Genomic DNA, 18956 nt, shown 5'->3' on the forward strand with positions numbered 1-18956 from the left:
ATTTATGAGAATAAAGCTGTTCAAAATGTGCCAACGAGTCTTGAGGCTGGATACAAAAATCAAGGGTTTGTTTACAACCATTGAGACAAACAGCAACTGTTTTCCAGAATGACTTTTTATCTTTGTTGGATAGTGCTACATGCAAATTAGTCCATATGGAGCTCTCCCATTCTCTTTTAGATTTGTTTATCACTTGCTGATACAACTTTTTTTGTTTTTGTCTTAATAGCCGCAATGAGCTCGTAAAATAATTAACATAATTAATAACCAATCAAATATTTATGAATACATTATCAATTGTTAAGAAAATATTACTTAAATAACTTCCCACCCTATACGCTTCAAACCCAGCAGCCCACACCTAATATATAACATAAAAATAATTATTAACAATTTACATAACTAATAATCAATTAAATCATTAACAATAACTTGATAACTATTTGTTAATAATTACTTAATTAACTTCTCACCGTATACCCCTACAAACTGAGGAACCGCCCCTAATATAAAACTAAAACAATCTAAACATAACACAATTTACATAAATAATAATTAATTAAATAATTATTAATAAATTAATAATTAATTGTTAATTAAGTATATTTAATTTACTTCCCACACTATATCCCTACAAACCTAGCAACCCGCTACAACACTATAAATTACTATTAGCAATTACATTTAAAATGATAAATCACTTAAAACTATATTTAAAAATATTATTAACAATTATACAAACAATAATAACACAAACTTAATATGTCAACTAAAACACACAAAGATAATTAAAAAACTGTATTTTTGAAAATAACATTAACAACATTTATGAAAACGATATTACTTCCCTGAAAAATGTTCTATCACTATGTTATTGTTCCACTATTTCTGTAACTCAATATTTCTTAATCAATATTTTGTCCAAACATAACTTTTCCACCACCAGTTTCACTGCTACATTAATTTTCTTGCTCTCCTCATCTGGAGGAGAAGTATCCCCATTGCCTGCACTTAGCCCTCTTTCTTGCAGTATGTACTTCTAGAAAGTATGGTGGAACCTGCACTTGATGTAAACTGGGTCGTGTGGTGCCTCCTTATATTTTTTCTTGATCCTTGGGGTGTCTGCTTGGGCCTTGACTGGGTCTTTAAAGATCTCTCTGGCACATCTTATCCTGCTATTTGGCATGGGAGGTACTGGACTGATCTATCAGTCCTAGAAAGGGTCTCAACTAAGAAGTTGGCCCTCTCTTCCACTATATGCAGCTTTACCTTGTGGTGCTGCACTGTCCATTGTATAACTGTATGGTAGGCAGTGGTGTCATCCGGTGGAAAGGCCTAACACAACAGGGTTCAAGTTAATAGACATCTTGGGCTCACAAGGTCATGCTATGAATGCCAGGGTCATTAAGGTTTCCTTTTCCAGAATCAAAGGTGTCTGAATAGAAAGAGGACAGTGGTGACTTAGGAGATGGCAGTGCGAGGCCGAGGCAGAACTGGTGGTGTGTAAGACTGATGAGGTGCTGAGGGAGCTGCTATTGTGTGAGACCTCGGGCTAGGAGGTTGTGTAAGTGGGCTGGTGGCTTTGTTGGTATCCTTCTTAGGGTGAAAGGTATGAAGCTTGGACCTCTTCTGAAATCTGGTGCTGAATGTGAGCCTTCTTTCCTTTGGCTCCTGGGTGAAGAGGCTGGGATTTTTCCCACTGAGGGTCGGATGAAGTTTTAGCACTGCTTGATGTCATGGACTTCGAGAAACTTGACAATGAGGTGGGACTTGCTCAAGCCCAAATTTGGTGTCATGCTGTGGTCCGGCAACAATCGTGGTTGGTTTAGGAGCCGCTTTGAAGCCAATTTCGACTTGGAAGAGGATTTTTCAGAGGCTCCAGGTCTAGTGGGTGCTGAGGCTTACTGGCCTTCACCGGAAGCTTGCCTGGCACCTCAGGGGTCTTTTGGGGTTGACAGGCATCAGAGCTTTGAACTGGACCTGAAGGTTAGGTTAGAGCCCCTTGTAGCTTGCCTTCAGGGTTCAAAGGGAGTGGTGCTGGACCTCAATCTAAAGGCGCTTACAAGGTCTGTCCTCAAAGAGGACTGTGGTAAGATGGAGGCTTTAAGGGTTATTTTTGTCCTGAGGCCTTCATATGGGCGAAATAGGTGTTCTTCCTATTCCTTTTCCTATGAAGCTTTGAAGGACAGCCCCTGTGGGCTCTGTTCTCTCTGTGTCGGCTGGAAACATGAAGGCCTTGACGTCACACACTGGTGAATGAAGTAGTTATGGCTGCAGTGGTATTGTTTTCTTCCACTGATTGATCTAAATTGTAAATGGATTACACAAAAGGTCCCACTGAATAATGTCATCAGTCCTGCTGATGGTGCTAAAAAGAATGTACCCAATAGTGGAGAAAACACAATCTAAAGTGGAGTCTTTGTTCTGATGTATTGTGGGTTAAGGGGTGGTTCAAATGACATTTTGTGATCGAAATGTTCTTCAAACAAAAACAGGTTGCAAACATGCGAGCTCAACATTAGATAGCAGGACTATGCAGAGTATAATTATCAACAGCCACACATTCAAGAATTAGTTTACACCATATGAGAATATCTAGATTAATTTTAAGGTTCGGTCACCGTGTTTAATTCAAGAATATGTCTTAAATACCCCTATGTAATTATGATATTGATTCCTCTCATTCCCATTTGAACCACCATTTCTTAGTCTATTTTTTATATGATCTTGGAGTTTCACATGGATCAGTTAAAGTTGCATCCAAAAATGTGATCAGCAGTATATAAAGGAGGTTAAGAAATGGGCTGAATAAGGCTGAATATGGAGAAGGTGAGTCTGGGACAAGACAACAAATTTCAGGTGTAAGCAAAGCTTTGAAATAAAAGAAAACAAATCCCACCAAGTCCAAGTCCCCTGAGCACTTACCACTACAGGACACTTTATCAGTGTGGAGCTGGAAGCCAGCACGGCATGTACACAGGAAGCTGCCAAAGGTGTTTTGGCAGGAGTGTTGGCACAGACGGGCTCCACCTGGGCGACGACACTCATTGACATCTGAGGGAGAGACACAGGGGTAGACTGATTACAGGAGTGGTGCATGGAAATGCATGAAAGAGTGAGGGAGGTTATTGTTATTATTAATGAGACTAATGGACTGTACATCAGAGGACTGGAGAGTAACTTCATTTATACCGCAGCACTCCAGGCACCAAAATGCTATATGACAGAAAATATCAACAAAATATGTTCTGTTGAGGATTCCCACTGCGAGACCGCTTATGTGCATAAGCCTAGGCTATCACAGCACTTCAACTGAAGAGCCAAAACTTCAATTATTTATTGGAGTTTCCTCGGTTCGCTGTATAAGAAGTCAAGAATTACTCTAGCAGGTGCTAGCAGTTTTAGACTCACACTGCACACCGCTTAAGGTAATGAGAGATGGGTGGGACTTGCACTTGGGGCAGGACCTAGACATAGCCCTTTAGTCAAAAATTGTTCCCAACTCCCATTGCGTGATGTCTGCAAAGATGGTTGAAATTCCATCAGGGATGTCATCACAAGAAGTTATAAGCAGTGCATGATCTGGGCATGAATTATACATTGTGCACCATATAAACTGGGAAAATGTAGGCTTCTGCATTATAACTAAAACGTCATTTTAACTTAGGGCCTAATTTAGTGTTTGGAGGATGGGATACTCCCTCAGAAATGTGATGAATCTCCAGTACACCGTATACATGTGCCATAAGATATGATGCACTTGTAATACGGTGGATGAGATAACTGTCACTTTTCTGACAGAGTATGCCTTACAACAAACTCTAAATCAGGCCATTAGTTGTTTAATGGAATTTCTGAGGTTTTCTTTTAAATAACCAAACCTACAACAAACCAAAAAAGGAGGCAGAACTGAATGTAATTTGTGGTATGGAAAGGTTCTCTAGCGACCCAGAGGGCTAGTAAAAACATATACAGTGTCTTACTCTATCACATTCTTTGAGTAATGAACACAGATTTCTCACCTATGTGAGGTGGCGTGCTTCACCATCGAGTCTGCTCCTCCACCCTCTTAAACATAATTTTCAGGGGTGGGCTCCTGTGTACCTAGGAGTTCATTTACTTTTGGGGGGAGAATATTGTAATGGTCTAACACCCTGGATCCAATATTTGGTTTAAACTAGTCTTACTGCAACAGTGGTACACTGCTGACGCAGCCTAATGGGACCTGCCACCTTGGGCTTCTTGTTAAACTTGGCATCTTTGGCTTGGTTTCCCCTGACTTTTTGCCTCTACCTCCTGCATTTTTGACTGTGTACTGGATTTCGTTTTTGCTGGCTTAGATGCTTTGGGCACTTTGCCACTGCTGATTAGTGTCAAAGTGCAAGTGCTCCTTGTGTAAACTGTGATCATGATTGGTTATCCGTGATATTTGACTTTCTGGTAAATCCCTAGTAAAGTGCAATGTGTGTGCCCAGGGACTGTAAATCAAATACTACTTGTGGGCTTGCAGCATTGGTTGTGCCACCCAGCGGAGTAGACCTGTAAATGTGTCTCAGACCTACCACTGTGGTGTCTGCACACACAGTTTTAAACTGCCATGTTGACCTGGCAAGTATACCCACGTGCTAGGCCCTAACCTTCCCTTGTCTTAAATGTAAAGCACCCATAAGTTAGGCCCAAGGTACCCCCATGGTAAGGGTGCAGTGTATGTTAAATGGCATGTATTGGTGTGTTTTACATGCCCTGATAGTGAACGGTGTATTTCTTTTTTCACTATTGCAAGAACAAGCTCTCCCATAGCTTATCATTGGAGCTGCACTGTAACATTTGACATGTGTCAATTGGGGACAGCTAGAGACTTTGAGTTTAGGCTCTCTGAACTCAGAATTTAATAACACATCTTTTAGTAAAGGTGTTTTTTAAATTGTGTGTTTGTAAATGTCACTTTAAGAAAGTGGGCATTTTCTTGTTTAACCATCCTGTGTGCCTCTTCCTGTTTGTGTATTCACTGTTTGGTTTTGGAGTGACAGGAGTTGGGGATGTGCCTTCACCCTAGACAGTCACAAGGGGGGTCGAGGTGTGCCCTGCCTTTCCTGAGTGACTCATAGCCAGGCTAAATAGACCTTTCTGCATTCAGAGTGGTGGGAGGAGTTTTCACTAGCACCTGAAAAGGCTGTGATTGCTCTGCACAATGCTGTCTCCACCTCCTGTAGTGAAGCTGGGCCAGAGAGTACAGAACTGGTTTTTACTGAGCTCAGAGACTCTTGCAACAAAGACTACAAAGAGAAAGTGGGGTATAAATATTCGACCTGAAACGTCAGAACTTTAGATCACTTCTGTAAAAAAGAGGAACCTCTGCCAAGGAAAAGAGCTGAACAACTGTGAGGAGAAGTACTGCCCTTTTGCTTTGAGTTGGTTTGCTGGGTTGGCCTGAAGTTGCTGCTTCTGCCAAGGAGAGGACAAAGACTGGAATTTTGCTGTGAACTTGCTTGTGAACAATCTCAAAGGGCTTGTGAGTGCTAGCCTCTTGTTCTGAAGTCACAGGGGCACAAAGACTTCACCACCAGCTTCTGGATGTTGTTCCTGTTCCTTGGAGCTGAAAGAGCTTGGAGAAACCAAGAAAATCTATGCATTGCCCTTACAGCACCTGTTTTTTCTGACGTATCACGTCCAAGCGGGAGAAATGTTCACACTTCGTCGTCGCGGTCGAAGAATCGACACCTGCCAGCGGCTGAAAAATCAGCCGGATGGAGAGTCCTGTACAGCGACCTACTCCGATGCAGGCCCTGCTGTGTGGCGAAAAGAACCAATGCAACGTGGGATCGCAGCTGAAGAAATTGACGCAGCGCCTGACTGCTGCCGTTACATTGACCTCCAGCGTGTCCCGGATTTCCATGCATGGCACCTGTGCAGCAAGTTTTCCGGCGCATCACCTGCGGACCAGAACCAATTAGGATTCGACGCATCACTTCTCCCTACAGTCTAGATTCTACTCATCACTTCTCCGGTGTGTAGCAGTTGCATCGCCCCCGCAAAGACTGAAGCATCACTGTGTTTTTGGACTCTTCCCCTCTCTGCAGTTGTTTTGCCTTGTGGATTTTGACGCATTTGAGGTACTTTGTGTACAAGTCACGCATTCATAGTTTTATATGGATAGAATTGCTTGAAACCTTTTAAAAGTCATATTTTGAATTATACGTTGGATTTTTGTCATTTTTGCCTTGTTTGGTTTAGATAAAGATACTTTATTTTTCTAAAATCGTATAGTATCCATTTGTAGTGTTCTTACTGTATTACTGTGTATCTAGGTGCAAATTCTTTTTACATCGCCTTTGGGGTAAGCCTGTCTGCACATGTCGAGCTACTAAGTGGGTAAGCAGGGGTGATCTAAAGTGTGTAACTCCCTTATCCTGACTAGAAGCAAGGGTCCCTGCTTGGAAAAGGTGCATACCTCTGTGAACTAGAGATCCCCATTTCTAACACTCCTAATACTAAAATTACCTAAGGGTGACCAACCTAGATATTTATTGAAGTTCCCCTTTGGCAACTCTAAAAACAATAGTGTGACATACAGTCCTTAATGTCTAATTGTTGATATGTTTCATGCCTAGCACATGCTTGACTGGGTCTTTGGCATTTTATCAAATTGTCTTGTTAAACTACACCTTTTGAGAGTACCTATTTTAGTGGTTTTGAGGGGACTATGGGTGGGTCTGTATGTAGTCATAGAATTAATCAAATGCAGTTTATTTATCTATTCCTAGTTTGGAAACATAGGAGTAACACTCTGTTGGAATGAGAATCAGACATGTAGAAACAGACAATACAAGACAAGGCATCAAAATTATTCCTAAAGATAACCGAGCAATGTAATGATTACCTACCTGCAGGAGTAAATTTCAGATTGAAGATTTTTCTTCTTCCACATTCTGTGCTTCAGTCCGCCTCATTTTTTTCCTATCTGGGCAAAATTGACCTATGGTGTCCTGTCTATTCTCTTGTGACATCAGATGCCTGATCCAGAAATTTCCTGTGCGTGGTTGCCATCTTCAGATTTTATTTTGCCCTTGGGCAACTCTTGTCACTGTTGTGGCTTCCTATTACTTCCCATACCTTTGTTAAACATCTTGTTTTTTTTTTTAAACAAATTGCTGTGGAGGAGGTAGGACCGTATGAGAATCCCAAAATAATTTCAAACTAAAAAATTGCTCCTGCAGGTGAGTAACCATTCTGTTTTGAAGTGTAAATCTTTTCTGGATTTACATAATTGATTATGTGATGGTATTCTTCCCTTTGAGAGGCTAACTAGAAATGAATTTGAGTTTGTGAACAGGCTTAATACACTTTGTCACACCTGTTCCTCTTTATTAGCTTAGTTATGTACACAAAAATGTTTTTTGAAGGTGTACAACAAAGACCACATGGCTGCCATACAGACATAATTTATGGAGACATTTGCTTTGAATGTCAGTATTGCTCCTATTTAACTTGTCAAATGCATCCTCGTTTTTTGTCCCAGAGCTACTGCTGTCTTGTAAGATGTGTAGACTGTTTAGACTACCGATCTTGCAATAGTCCCAGTGTTAACTGATAAGTCCCAGCTTTAGACAGAAACAAAAAGGAGATGAAAAATTGGTTTCTATTTCTGGTTTGGCTTTTTTACTTTAATTAACACATGACTAACCTTCTTACATGCAGTGTGTGAAAGGCTGTTTCTGCTTGTGATCTTGGGAATTAGAAAAAGGCAGGCAGCTGTTTAGCGTGCTTGACATGAAAATGTGAATTGGCCTTTGGAAGAAATTGTGGGTGTGTTCTCATTGCCGCTGTGTCCTTATTTATCTACAAGTGAGGTACCTGTGTTGTGATAGCTGACAACTCACTAATGCTTTCAGAAATGCTGTCTTGAGTATTAGACAGTTAAGTCCCATCAATGCAAAGGCTCAAATGGAGACTTCTTCAGCTGCATTAGCACTAGGTTTAAGCTGCCCTGTGGTGTGGATTCTGACCTTGGTGGAGGCATCCTTTTTGCTCCTACTAGAAAAATCTTGATCACCAGCATGTTAAAGAAACATCTTCCTGTAATGCCTCTTCTGGTGGTTGAGAGGTGTACTTTAAGTGTTGCATATGAAAGACTCTCATATAGCAGATGAGTGATGTACCTAACCACCGTAGCAACCTGTGTCGAACTGTCTCCGGGTTTCACCCTGTTGCACAAGTGTATGAACTTGCTCCATTTCGTGGTGTAGCATTTTTTACATGGTAGGCACCTCCATGGATCTCAGTGGAAGCCCCATGAGTCCACATTTTAGGTCCTCAGGAACCATGCTGCTAGGCTGAGCATTGCTGATTCTGGGTGATATATCTGCCCCCTTGCATTGCTGACAAGCCCTAATGAGATGACAGTCTCATCATTCTGTCTCCTGCCATGTCCACTAGATCTGAGAACTCTGTTTATCTGGCTATTGAGGTGCTATCAGGATTAGTGTCATGGTCATGGTCACTTGTCTGCACCTGTCATAGTCGTATATAAATTTCCCTGGCCGTCTTATCATCAGGGCATGCCCCAGCAACTAATGGTGTGGTACCTTGATACAAAATTTTGACATTCTGCGTTCCCCTGTGCTGCAAATAGACCTGTCTGTGGCTTACCTCATTTTTCAAAAATTCTATCCATTATTTGTGGTCTTAGTTCCCACTCATGTGAGGCCTTGCTTGCCTGCTTGACCTGCCCGTCTTTGGGGCCGATTCACAGAAGTAATCTGAGACAAAACCCTACACTTACTACTTATGGTATTCACAGAATGCACTTACATCTACTAACTTCAAGTCTGCATTCGGGCTGGAATTTCCGCACCCGGAGTGGAATTTCCACACCCAGAGCAGGAATCTCTGCTTCCAGGCCGGAATACCCACAATCTAGTGTTAATTTCCTTTATCTGATGCATGGTGGGGATAGTAGGCACTTGGACAGGTGATTAGCATTGAGGAAAATGCTCAACTGGACAGAATGTGGGTATTCCGGCCCGAGAACTCAGATTCTGGCACAAGTGCGCGATTTCCGCTCCGGGTGCAAAATTTCCGCTTTGGGTGTGGAAATTCCGCCCAAGTGCGGCTTTAAAGTTAGTAGTCGTAAGTGCATTCTGTGAATACTATAAGTAGGAAGTTTAGAATTTTGTCTCAGATTAGTTCTGTGAATCGGCCCCTTTGTGTTTTTAATTCCGGGTAAGTGCATTGGTATTAGTGTTATTATTCTCTTAATGGCCCACCAATCACAACGCTGCCATTGCAGCGTTGTGATTGGCGGAGGAGAGGGAGGAAGGCTGCCTTTCCTGGCTGATGACGATGCAGGAATTCAATTCGGAAAAGGCAGGACGGCGGAAGTCGGGAGTTGGACGGTGGACGGTGGACCCATCCAGAAGCTGAGGTGGCAGCGGCGCAGGACGGTAAGTTAAGTTTTAAATTATTTTATATATTTTTTTAATTAATCAAACCCCTCCCGCCTCCCCCATCCTCCCTGGGATGACCCCATTTCCACCATTTCTCCCCCCACCTGCCCCTCACGCCGGCCGCAACGGAAGTCTGTGTGTTTGTAGTCTAGTGTGAGACGCAGGGGGTGATTTGTATCACACTGCTTCTGCGTTTAATGAGATCATCAAGTTTGCTGTTGGTGGGGACGTACATGTATACAGTGTTGGCTTCTGTCATGCACAATGTGTGGGGGCTGTGTTGGTGGTTTGCACATCAGTACTGGTTCTGCACCGTGTGCTGTATGAGGCACTAAACAGGATTTCAACATCTTTGTGTGCCTAATCAACGAGTCAGATTTGGGAATCAAACTGTGGTGCAATTTATTTTGGTGCAGCATGTAACGTGTGGTTTCTAGATGTTTATTCTGCACTGTACGAGAGGGGTCTGTGTGCACTTTGTGCATCTTCCCTGCAGTGCGTTGCACTCCATTTGTGCCGACGGCGCAGTGTCTCATCTGCCTGTCTCAACATCCCTTTTAAGTTGCCTGTAAACTCGTTTGTTGTGAGCGCAGTCTCCTCCCTCCCCACTGGCACTTTTGTGTCTCTTTTATTGATCACTCCACTTCAACAGGAGATGTAAAGCGCTGCAGAAATTCACACTGTAAAAGGGTAGGGGGCTAATATGCCGGCTTTAGGAACACTCACACTCAATTACAGAAAACACTTGTGTGTACCTTACACTACTATCCGCCACCACATCTTGGGGCATAACACCTTTTCTCACATTCTAAAACGTTCCTTACATAAAACATGAGTCACCATTCTAATGTTTTCCAGAACCTTTTCACCAGGGTTCATTCAGGCACCGGTGGTGATAACCAGATGGGTTATACAAGTGAATATACACGCTTAATCTTCACATATCCCAATGGTAAGATTTTAAATTGATTTACACTAAACTGATACATATAAAAAAAATCCCTCTAAAAAATGGTGTCCGTGCGCTGAGCATTACCAGGCTGAGCCATATCTGATGCAGGATATGCACTGGTCTAAATAGGGCTGCACAGCTCTAAAATTCTCAAAATATGCCTACTATACTGCCACATCAGTACACAATTTTACAACAGACATGCTGTTTTTAATTCAAAACACACTATTTAAATTTCCATATTTAATAGAAAGGCCATCCAGAAGACCCAGCTCAGGTGTTGCTCCAGTCAGTTCATTTAGCCCGTTCTAATCGGACTGGCCATGGTGCAGATAGACTGAATAAGCTATAAGATAATACAATCTTTTAAATGATGCCATAACTACATTTTCACAATTGCTTTATTAACCTTCTTGCTTTCTCAAATATGCTTGAAAATGTACCATTTGCCCACTCTTTTTTCACAATTTTCTTGGAGGGGGAGGGCCCCACGAACCGCGCTTATGATAGGCTTGCTTGCTGCGCTTGCTTGCCATTCGGATGTGTTACTGAACTTTTACACCACACCACTTTCAAAAGTCACCAGCCGCCACTGATATATGTATATATATATATATATACATATAAAGAGAGGTCCCATGAGTCTAGTGAGGACAATGTTTCAGTTCCAAACCAGAGCAAGGTGTGTCCTGGGTGGAATAACTCTTTAAGGACTTCCATGAACGCCTTAATAACATGTATTCTGAATAAGGAAATCAGTTTTCTGTTCTGTAGATAGGCAGCTACGGCAGCCAAGTGTAATTGGATCGAGGTATAGGCAATGCCTGATTTCTGCAAGCGCAGAAAGTAACAAAAAACATCCTTCACTGGTGCTGTGAGAGGATTAATGTGTTTTGAGGGGCATTAAATTACAAAGTACTTGAATTTGGCTGTGTTACAAGCCATGCTTGTGGGTCTGCGTGCCTTTTTAAGAATAGACACACACCCTTCTGGTAGGTTGAGGTAACCAAATTCTAAGCCCTCAGGAGCCAGAATGAAAAATTTAGTTCCTGAGGGTTAGGATGCCTGAGAGTGCCATGGTTTTGTGTTAGACGGTCCGGCCTGTTGGGGAGTTCCTCGTGTGAGACTTCTTGCAGCGTAAAGTACCATAGTTAGGATGGCCATGTTGGGGCCATTTGAATGAGAATTAGGGATGTCTGTCTTAGTCTCCTTACCACAAATGGTAGGAGTAGGAGAGGTGGAAAAGCTTAGGCAAATATACCTGACCAACTCATCCGTAGCGTGTTGCCCATGGACTGTGGGTGTAGTAGTCTGGCGGCGATACTTGGACATTTTCAGTTTCCCTCGTGCTGAAAGTATGGTAGTAGGCCGGGGGGGTGCAGTTCCTATTCATGTGCTTGTTGATGCATCCTGCGGGACAGGTCAGCTATATCGCTGTCCACCCCAGGAATATGTTATATGAGTAGGTGTATTCTGAGAAGTATTACCCACTGCCAGATCCTCTTAGCTACACTGGACAGCTGTGATGAATGTGTGCTCCCTTGTTTCAGTAGGTAGAATATGGCAGTTGTGCTGTCTTTGAATAACAAGTCTTGTTCTGAATAATAGGGAGAAAAGAAAGAAAGAAATTCTGTATTTGTGAAGAGCAAGCTAGCTCACCAGCAACTCCAGGTGATTGATGTGAAGAAATTTGCTCGGTAAGGGACCATTGACCCTGAACAGTAAGAAGTTTGAGATGAGCTCCCCAAACTGTGAGTGAGGTGTCAGTTGTGATCGTTTCTTGCAAAACTTGGTGATAAAAGGGCCGCTCCTGCAAGAAATTGTTTGTGTTATACCACTGCAGAGAGAGGGGGCCCAAACTAACACTAGATCTTCTAGGTGACCCTCTCCACGAGACCAGTGTGCTGCAAAGCACTCCTGTAACTTCACTATAACTATGCAGGACCAGGACCGGACTGGCCGTAGCGAGCACCGGACATTTCCCCGGTGGGCCGCTAGAGTGGGGGCCGGTTTTGGACCCCTGGGGGCGGTTTCTGTTACAGGGCCATTTTTGCAGCATAACTGCAATCTCGCACCCTGTAAAATCAGCTGAAACCTGCCCTGGCAAAAGAGCTCGGCTGTACCCCCAAACCCCCGGGGGCCGGCTGAGCACTTTGCCAGAGCCGGTTTTGGTTACCAGTCCGGACCTGCGCAGGATGCCATTGTGCCTAGTAGGCACATCACGGTTCGTTACCTGCCGATCTGTCTGAAAAGAGGCAGCAAGTTTTGAAAGGTTTCTTTTCCCACCTGCTCATCCAAGATGGCCCCAAGGAAAGGCTTTACGTGAAAGGTTTGAAAGTTGGATTTGGTCAGATTGCTGTTGAAACCGAGACTATGAAGGTGAGAATTGTGGTCTGGCTGAAGTCTAGGCAGAGTTGCAGCATGGCGCTCTTGATCAGTCAGGCATCTAGGTAAGGAAACATGTGGCTGCCGCTTCTCGTGAGATGAGTGGCCACCATTGCCAGGCAATTGGTGAAAACTCTTGGTGCAGTGATAACCCCGAAGGAGAGCCCTTTGAATTGATAATGATGTCCACTTACCACAAACCTCTGATATCTCCAAAGTTCTGGGTGGATGGGTATGTGAAAATAGGCTTGTTTTCATATCCAGGGCAGTCCTGAAGTCCCCTTTCAACAAGAATGGTATACAACAACCTGTAGAGTCAACATTTGGAAGTGCTGTGGCAGAATGTATTTGTTGAGAGGACTATGATCGAGGATGGGCCAGAGGGGGCTGTCCTTTTCTGGGATAAGAAAGTAAAGGGAGTATACACCCTTTCCACGGTGTTTGGGTAGATTAGGCTCTATAGCCCCCTTGTCCAGGAGGGTTTGTACCTCCTCATGAAGGAGGAGCAGATTTTCTTCAGATGTTCTGTGTTGATGAGGCTTGAGGACACCTTTAAGCATGAAGAGATATTAAAGGGAGCCTTGTGTGGAAGAGAGAGTTTCCACAAGGTAATCCTCCTCCTCCTGCTGCACATGGAGTTTTACATTGTGGAAAGGGGCAGCTCTGTGTAACACCTCATGGTATGAAGTGACATCATTAGGAGGTGACGGCTTCATGGGGTACAGACGTGTCTGTGTTCACGGCAGTTTCAGCATCATAGTCATCCCATGAGCCTTGACCCTGTGAGTCATGTGGGTGGTCATATAGGCCATAAGGAGGCGTAGGACTGTTCACACCCCCAAATATGAAGAACATGTACGTGAAAGATGTGGAGACCCTTGAGGTAAGACAGGAGACACAGGTGGAGGTGAAGAAGGAGGAGGAGGCAGGGAAGGATGGGGATGAGCAGGAGGCAGGGGAAAGCTTGCACTATCATGTCTCTTTTGCTTTTTGGGGGCTGGAAGTTCTGGTGGGTTAATGGCCTCCTCAAAAGTGAGCTTCCTATTGTGAAGTGGAGAGTCCTTTGTCAAATGTGGAGGCTTTGCCAGAATCCACCTGTGCCTGATTGGATATGAATGCCCTGTTCCATCCAAGTGTTCCTGCAACCTCTCAAAAAGTGGCTGATCAAATTCCTCAGAAGTGGCAGAGGATGCCATAGTGGAAGTGGCCTAGATGGGACGATAGGAGCTCGCCGACCAGAGGGTGCTGTACTCGATTTTGGATCTAATTGCTTCGAGTCAACAGATCTCGATGCTGTACTCTGCCTTTGCTATTTGAATATTTCAGGCCAGGCTCTTTCAGCTCCGAAGAATTCGACTCCAGCTCTTTCAAGTCTGTAGGTGGGTGGCTGTAAAGCTGCCTTCGGGTCTGGAGCTGAAGCTGTGCTCGAGGCTTGAGGCTTGGAGCAGTACTTCAGAGACAAATATGGCTTGGGCACTGGGTCCATCACTGAATGCCGGTGTCGACCATGGCCAGCAACCTGGGAGCTAGAGGCTGTTATGGGGACATCCGTACTCAATGTGATCTTCTGAGGGCACTGGCCTTGCGGAGGCTCTTCGGACTTGACATCTGCCTTAAAATACGAGGAATCCAGATGAACAGGCTGCCTCCATTGCGATGCCTAGAGCATCCACCTCTTTGACATCCAACTCCTCCTGTTCTCCAAAGATGTCCAGATTCTACTCTACTTCCAGTCTTTGCAATAAGGTGGCGAAGGCGACACGATGTGCGCGTTGGATCCAAAGAGTTTTCTTGTTGCGGAACGCAAGGTAGGCCGAACAGTAATACTCATGGTGGTCTTAAAGCAAACAGAGATTGCAGACTTCGTGGAACTCATATCTCGTATACTTTGACAAACAACTAGGACAGAATCAGAAGGGCGTTCTTTCCATCATGTTTGCCGGGGACAGTACATATCTGTTTTGTATTTAAATCTTAAATAACAAAAATCACAGTTATTTTGCTCTCATGGGAAGCCTATAGCACAAGCTGCGGAAAGTTTGGTAGGAATTATTTTTCATTTTACATAAAACCTGAGGTTTATACTTAGACAAAATGCAAAGATAACAAGCATTGGCATAGCCAATAGGTCTCGCCTTTGGGACCTTATAAGTGTTTAGCCATGCAACAGTTGCATAACTAAATACTTATAAGGTCCCAAAAGTGAGACCTATTGGCTATGCAAAGCGGGCGTGCTGCGCGAAAGTTAAAGTGATCGCGATCGGGATCCCGATCAAACATCAAAGCGGCAGTGCGGCCGCGAAAGTGAAACTAATAGCGGTAAAGCGCGGCGCGCGCGCCCGCGCACATGCACTGTAGCTCTAGGCTGGCCTGGTAGCACTTTTTGGAGCCCTCTCAATAAGTCTCGCCAGACCAGGTGAGACCTAAAAAGGGATCCATTCACTAACATTTGGTCGGGAGCTCGCACAGCGCAACACAATGTTGCACTGTACTCAAAAGCTTTTATAATGCAAATAAATAGATGATATTATTTGTGATGTGTTGCATGACACATGCGCCCTAGCACAACTTTAGTAAACACAACTCCAAAACTAGGCTTGAATTAGGCATCCCCAAGCCATCTGTAAAATAAATCATATAAACAATAGGTAATAGAAAGAAGCTGATCCCATTGTGTTGATAAATTATTGCAAGAGGTTGAAAACGCATGTAAAATTAGATGCGTATTTCGTGAACCTTTAGTTTTCTGACAGATAAACTTTTTCGTGGGCACAGTTTTGGGCACTCTCTGATGTTGGAGATTATAGGATGGTATTGTGGAGCTGAACTGAAGGGGAGAAATGGTATCCGTATTTAGGCAAAGGAGGTACTTCAGAACATGTGCTGCCAAGGTGACCTTTGCTGTTTGGTGAAAAAAAGCAGTGTTCACTAGAGTACTAGTGCCATTTTGACCATGACAGACCGTCCTTCGGTCTACGAGGAGGTGTAGACCGTGGCCTCCACCACCTTTGATGATGGCCATCTTGCCCTATTTGGAGATCACCGTCTGCCTGGCAAGCACCTCTCTGCTGTCAAGAGAGCTGCCAGCACTGCTGGTTTTCCAAGCAGGTCCCATGATTAAAGCACACGCTCTGCAACATTATTTACTTTACAAATAAACCAACTCTTAAACTGGGAGTTTGTTGCCAAAGGTTTGTTTGTTGCCAAACTTTCTTTAATGTCAAACACAAGCTAAACAACGAAGAGGAGGAGGAAGACTGGGGTGACATCATCTGAACATAGTCTTGGGGTGTCATCACTCAGATCCAAATTACAAGATCACACAAAACGGTTTTTCTTGGGGGCATGGAGAAATGAGATACACTCGCCCTGTGACTCTGAAAGTCCTTTATACAGAAACCGACTGTAAATGGCCAGAGGGACAGGTTTCTGTGAGGTCCCCGAGAGTCTGAGGGGGGTTCAGTATTTCCTTTAATCGGCAGTTCCATATTGGTTGTTCTGCTGATTTCACCCCGGTAGTTCCTCCTCACCTATGCAGGAGTGTCCATTGCCATGAAGGGTGAATCCAGTGCTGCAGAAGCACTTATAGCTGCCATAGCTGTTCCTGCACTTCTGCTGACAGGGGGCTCTCTTTGCTGAGCACTCATCGATGTCTGAAATGAAAAAGTGCAATTATGCGGAAATCCATACAACCAATTCATAACAAGGAATCCTCTGTCCTGTTCCATACACTACCATAATTATTTCACAACATTTCAAACAGGCATCTCTGTGCTTTCAGAGACTGGAGGACTCACCGACACAGCTCTGCCTATCAGCGGAGAGCTGCATTCCAGGTCTGCATTCACACACAAATCCTCCGTCTGTGTTGAGACAAATGCCTTCGCAAGAAGCTGTTTCACACTCATTAATATCTGTGGAACAACAATATCAAGTCAGTAGAAGCCAAACAGACAATCTTAATGTAGATTGGCCAAGAATAACTAGTTGTGCAGGTACAAAGAGACGTGGAGGGGGTCTTGACAAAGCCACAGGAAATGTTTTTTATTAAATGGTTTTACTGTAAACATTTATGGACAAAAGAAAAAACACAAGCATGGGAAATAAAGAATCCAAGACACCAGGGGCTGTAATACATAAAGTGCCCCAGGCCGCTTTGCGCCAGGGCCAGACTGGGAACCAAAACCAGCCCTGGCAAACAGCTCGGCTGCAAAACCCACCCTCAGTAACAAAAACGGCTCCACAGTGGTCCAAAACCAACCCCCAACCTGGCGGCCCACCTGGGAAATGCCCGGTGCCCACTATGGCCAGTCCGGCCCTGCTTTGCATGCTCCGGGGCACTTTGGTATTACAGAAGGGGCTTCAGATGCTTGTGCGACCCCTTCTGTAATACCAATAGCTCTGGTGCACATAAAGCACCAGCGCTATCTTCAAGGGGGCGTTCACTCATTAGCATGGGGGCATGCCCCATGCAAATGAGGGAATCCCTTTGCCTCTGCCCTTTTAAAAGTACAGGCGGGTTGCCGCCTGCACAGTGAAACACAGAGCAGCTGTAAGACAGCCGCTCCATATTATATGTGAATGTGCTGCCCCCAGGCAGCTCACCATAATGTGGAGCACTTTCCTTCATTGCGCCGGGTGCACCTTTTAAAAGGTGCGCCCGGCACAAAGACAGACAGTGCGCACATGTGTAATGCGGCCCCAGGTGGTCAAGTGCAAAAAACCGTTGAGATTCTTGCACATATGTTCACACACAGACACAAAGTGTGGATTCAAATACTCTAGGAAGCAACAGTTGTATGCTCTCATATACACACACATACAAACACACAAGCACACACACACAGATTATGATTATCATACAGTGTTGGATAAGTGTAAACTGCCTTTTTAACAAAGGCTCTCCCTACCTAGGGAGAGCCGTCAATATGGCGGGGAGCCAGGGGCCAGCGGGACGGATGGGGTGTGGTCGTCCCATCCTTCCGGCTGCTGATGGCACTGATTGGTTTATGCGCCCTCTGCCCCAGAAGTACTGAAATGATTCTGGGGCGGCTAATGTTGAACCTGCCCCTATTTAAGTGCAAGCAGATCTCTGTATCCAAGAGGCACGGTAGGCCCCACCTTTCTGCCGGACCCTCATCGCCCATCCGCTGTGCCTGAAGGTTGTGGGCCCCCTTCCCTTGCATCGCCTCTCCAGGAGCCGCGCAGGCTTGAGTTTTTACTCGCCTGGCCGAAGAGCCTGAAATGTGTTGGCTGGCAAAGAAATGTTCCGGTGGCCACAATTGTGTGGTCCAATATTGTCCCGAGGTTGAAATGGAGAGGTGGAAAGTCGGTAAGAGCCATTAATGAGTCTGTAAAAAGATTGAGCCCGAAACCGGTTAAGTTGTTCAGGATGGTTGTCAGCCATATCTCATGGGTGCATCAAAGGGGAAAGTTTTCTATTACAACATGGAGTGCACCTGTCTGAAGAAGGTACCTCAATGTTTTTGGAATATCTGCTGGCCTGGCTTAGCCAGCGTGCATCTTCGGTCAGCGGGGAGGCCAGATTGTCGGTGAACTATGTTGGCCTGTGGTAGGTGAAGTCAAGATTAGGGACGCACTTAGGGCCCTTTACGGCATCCTGTTTTACCAAATTTAACAGCTGCATCCATGTACCCTCCAAGGGGTTCTACCACAAGGTTGGAAGGAGGTGGCCGGGGCGCGGGCTTTTTCTGGGTGGTCACTGACGTGGTCCTTTACCTATCAACCACCCGCGCAGGCGCATTTGGGAATAATCTAGCACTGGCCCTTGGGGGATGACAAATGTGGGTGTAGGGGATGCCCGCAGTAGGTATCCCAAGGGCAGCCAGGCCCCCTGTACAAGATTTTGCAGAGATTGGAGACCTCCCCGTAGGGAGGGGAGAGGGAAAGTGGGCTCCTCCCATAAGGAGGGCCCTCGAAGTGGTAAAAGAAGGCGCAGAGACAGTCTTGATCCTACTCAGAATGGTTACGGAATAATTGTTGTTATTTACACAGGAACAGACTTTTTATGGTTAGGTGATTCCTATGTACTAGAGTCTCTGTTAACGCTAGGTCACGAATGTAAGCTAGAATGCAAATAATGTGGTTATTGGGTAAAAGGTTATTAATTGTGCTGTTTATTTAGTGTGAAATTATAATAAATACAGCCAGGG

The 18956-nt window shown here is 44.5% G+C and overlaps 1 protein-coding gene across 1 annotated transcript in view; it reads right to left on the bottom strand.

The window, feature by feature from the left end:
• The window catches only part of VWCE (von Willebrand factor C and EGF domains), a 463775-nt gene that overhangs the window by 244476 nt on the left and 200343 nt on the right, over positions 1–18956 (bottom strand). The window contains exons 8-10 of the mRNA XM_085648045.1: positions 16581–16697; positions 16314–16436; positions 2926–3054 (exon numbers count right to left, since the gene is read on the bottom strand). Of these exons, the coding sequence (XP_085504171.1) occupies positions 2926–3054; positions 16314–16436; positions 16581–16697 (369 nt within the window). The remainder of the gene's footprint in view (positions 1–2925; positions 3055–16313; positions 16437–16580; positions 16698–18956) is intronic.

Source organism: Triturus cristatus, chromosome 3_2 (genome assembly GCF_964204655.1).
Source record: "Triturus cristatus chromosome 3_2, aTriCri1.1, whole genome shotgun sequence".
NCBI lineage: Eukaryota > Metazoa > Chordata > Amphibia > Caudata > Salamandridae > Triturus > Triturus cristatus.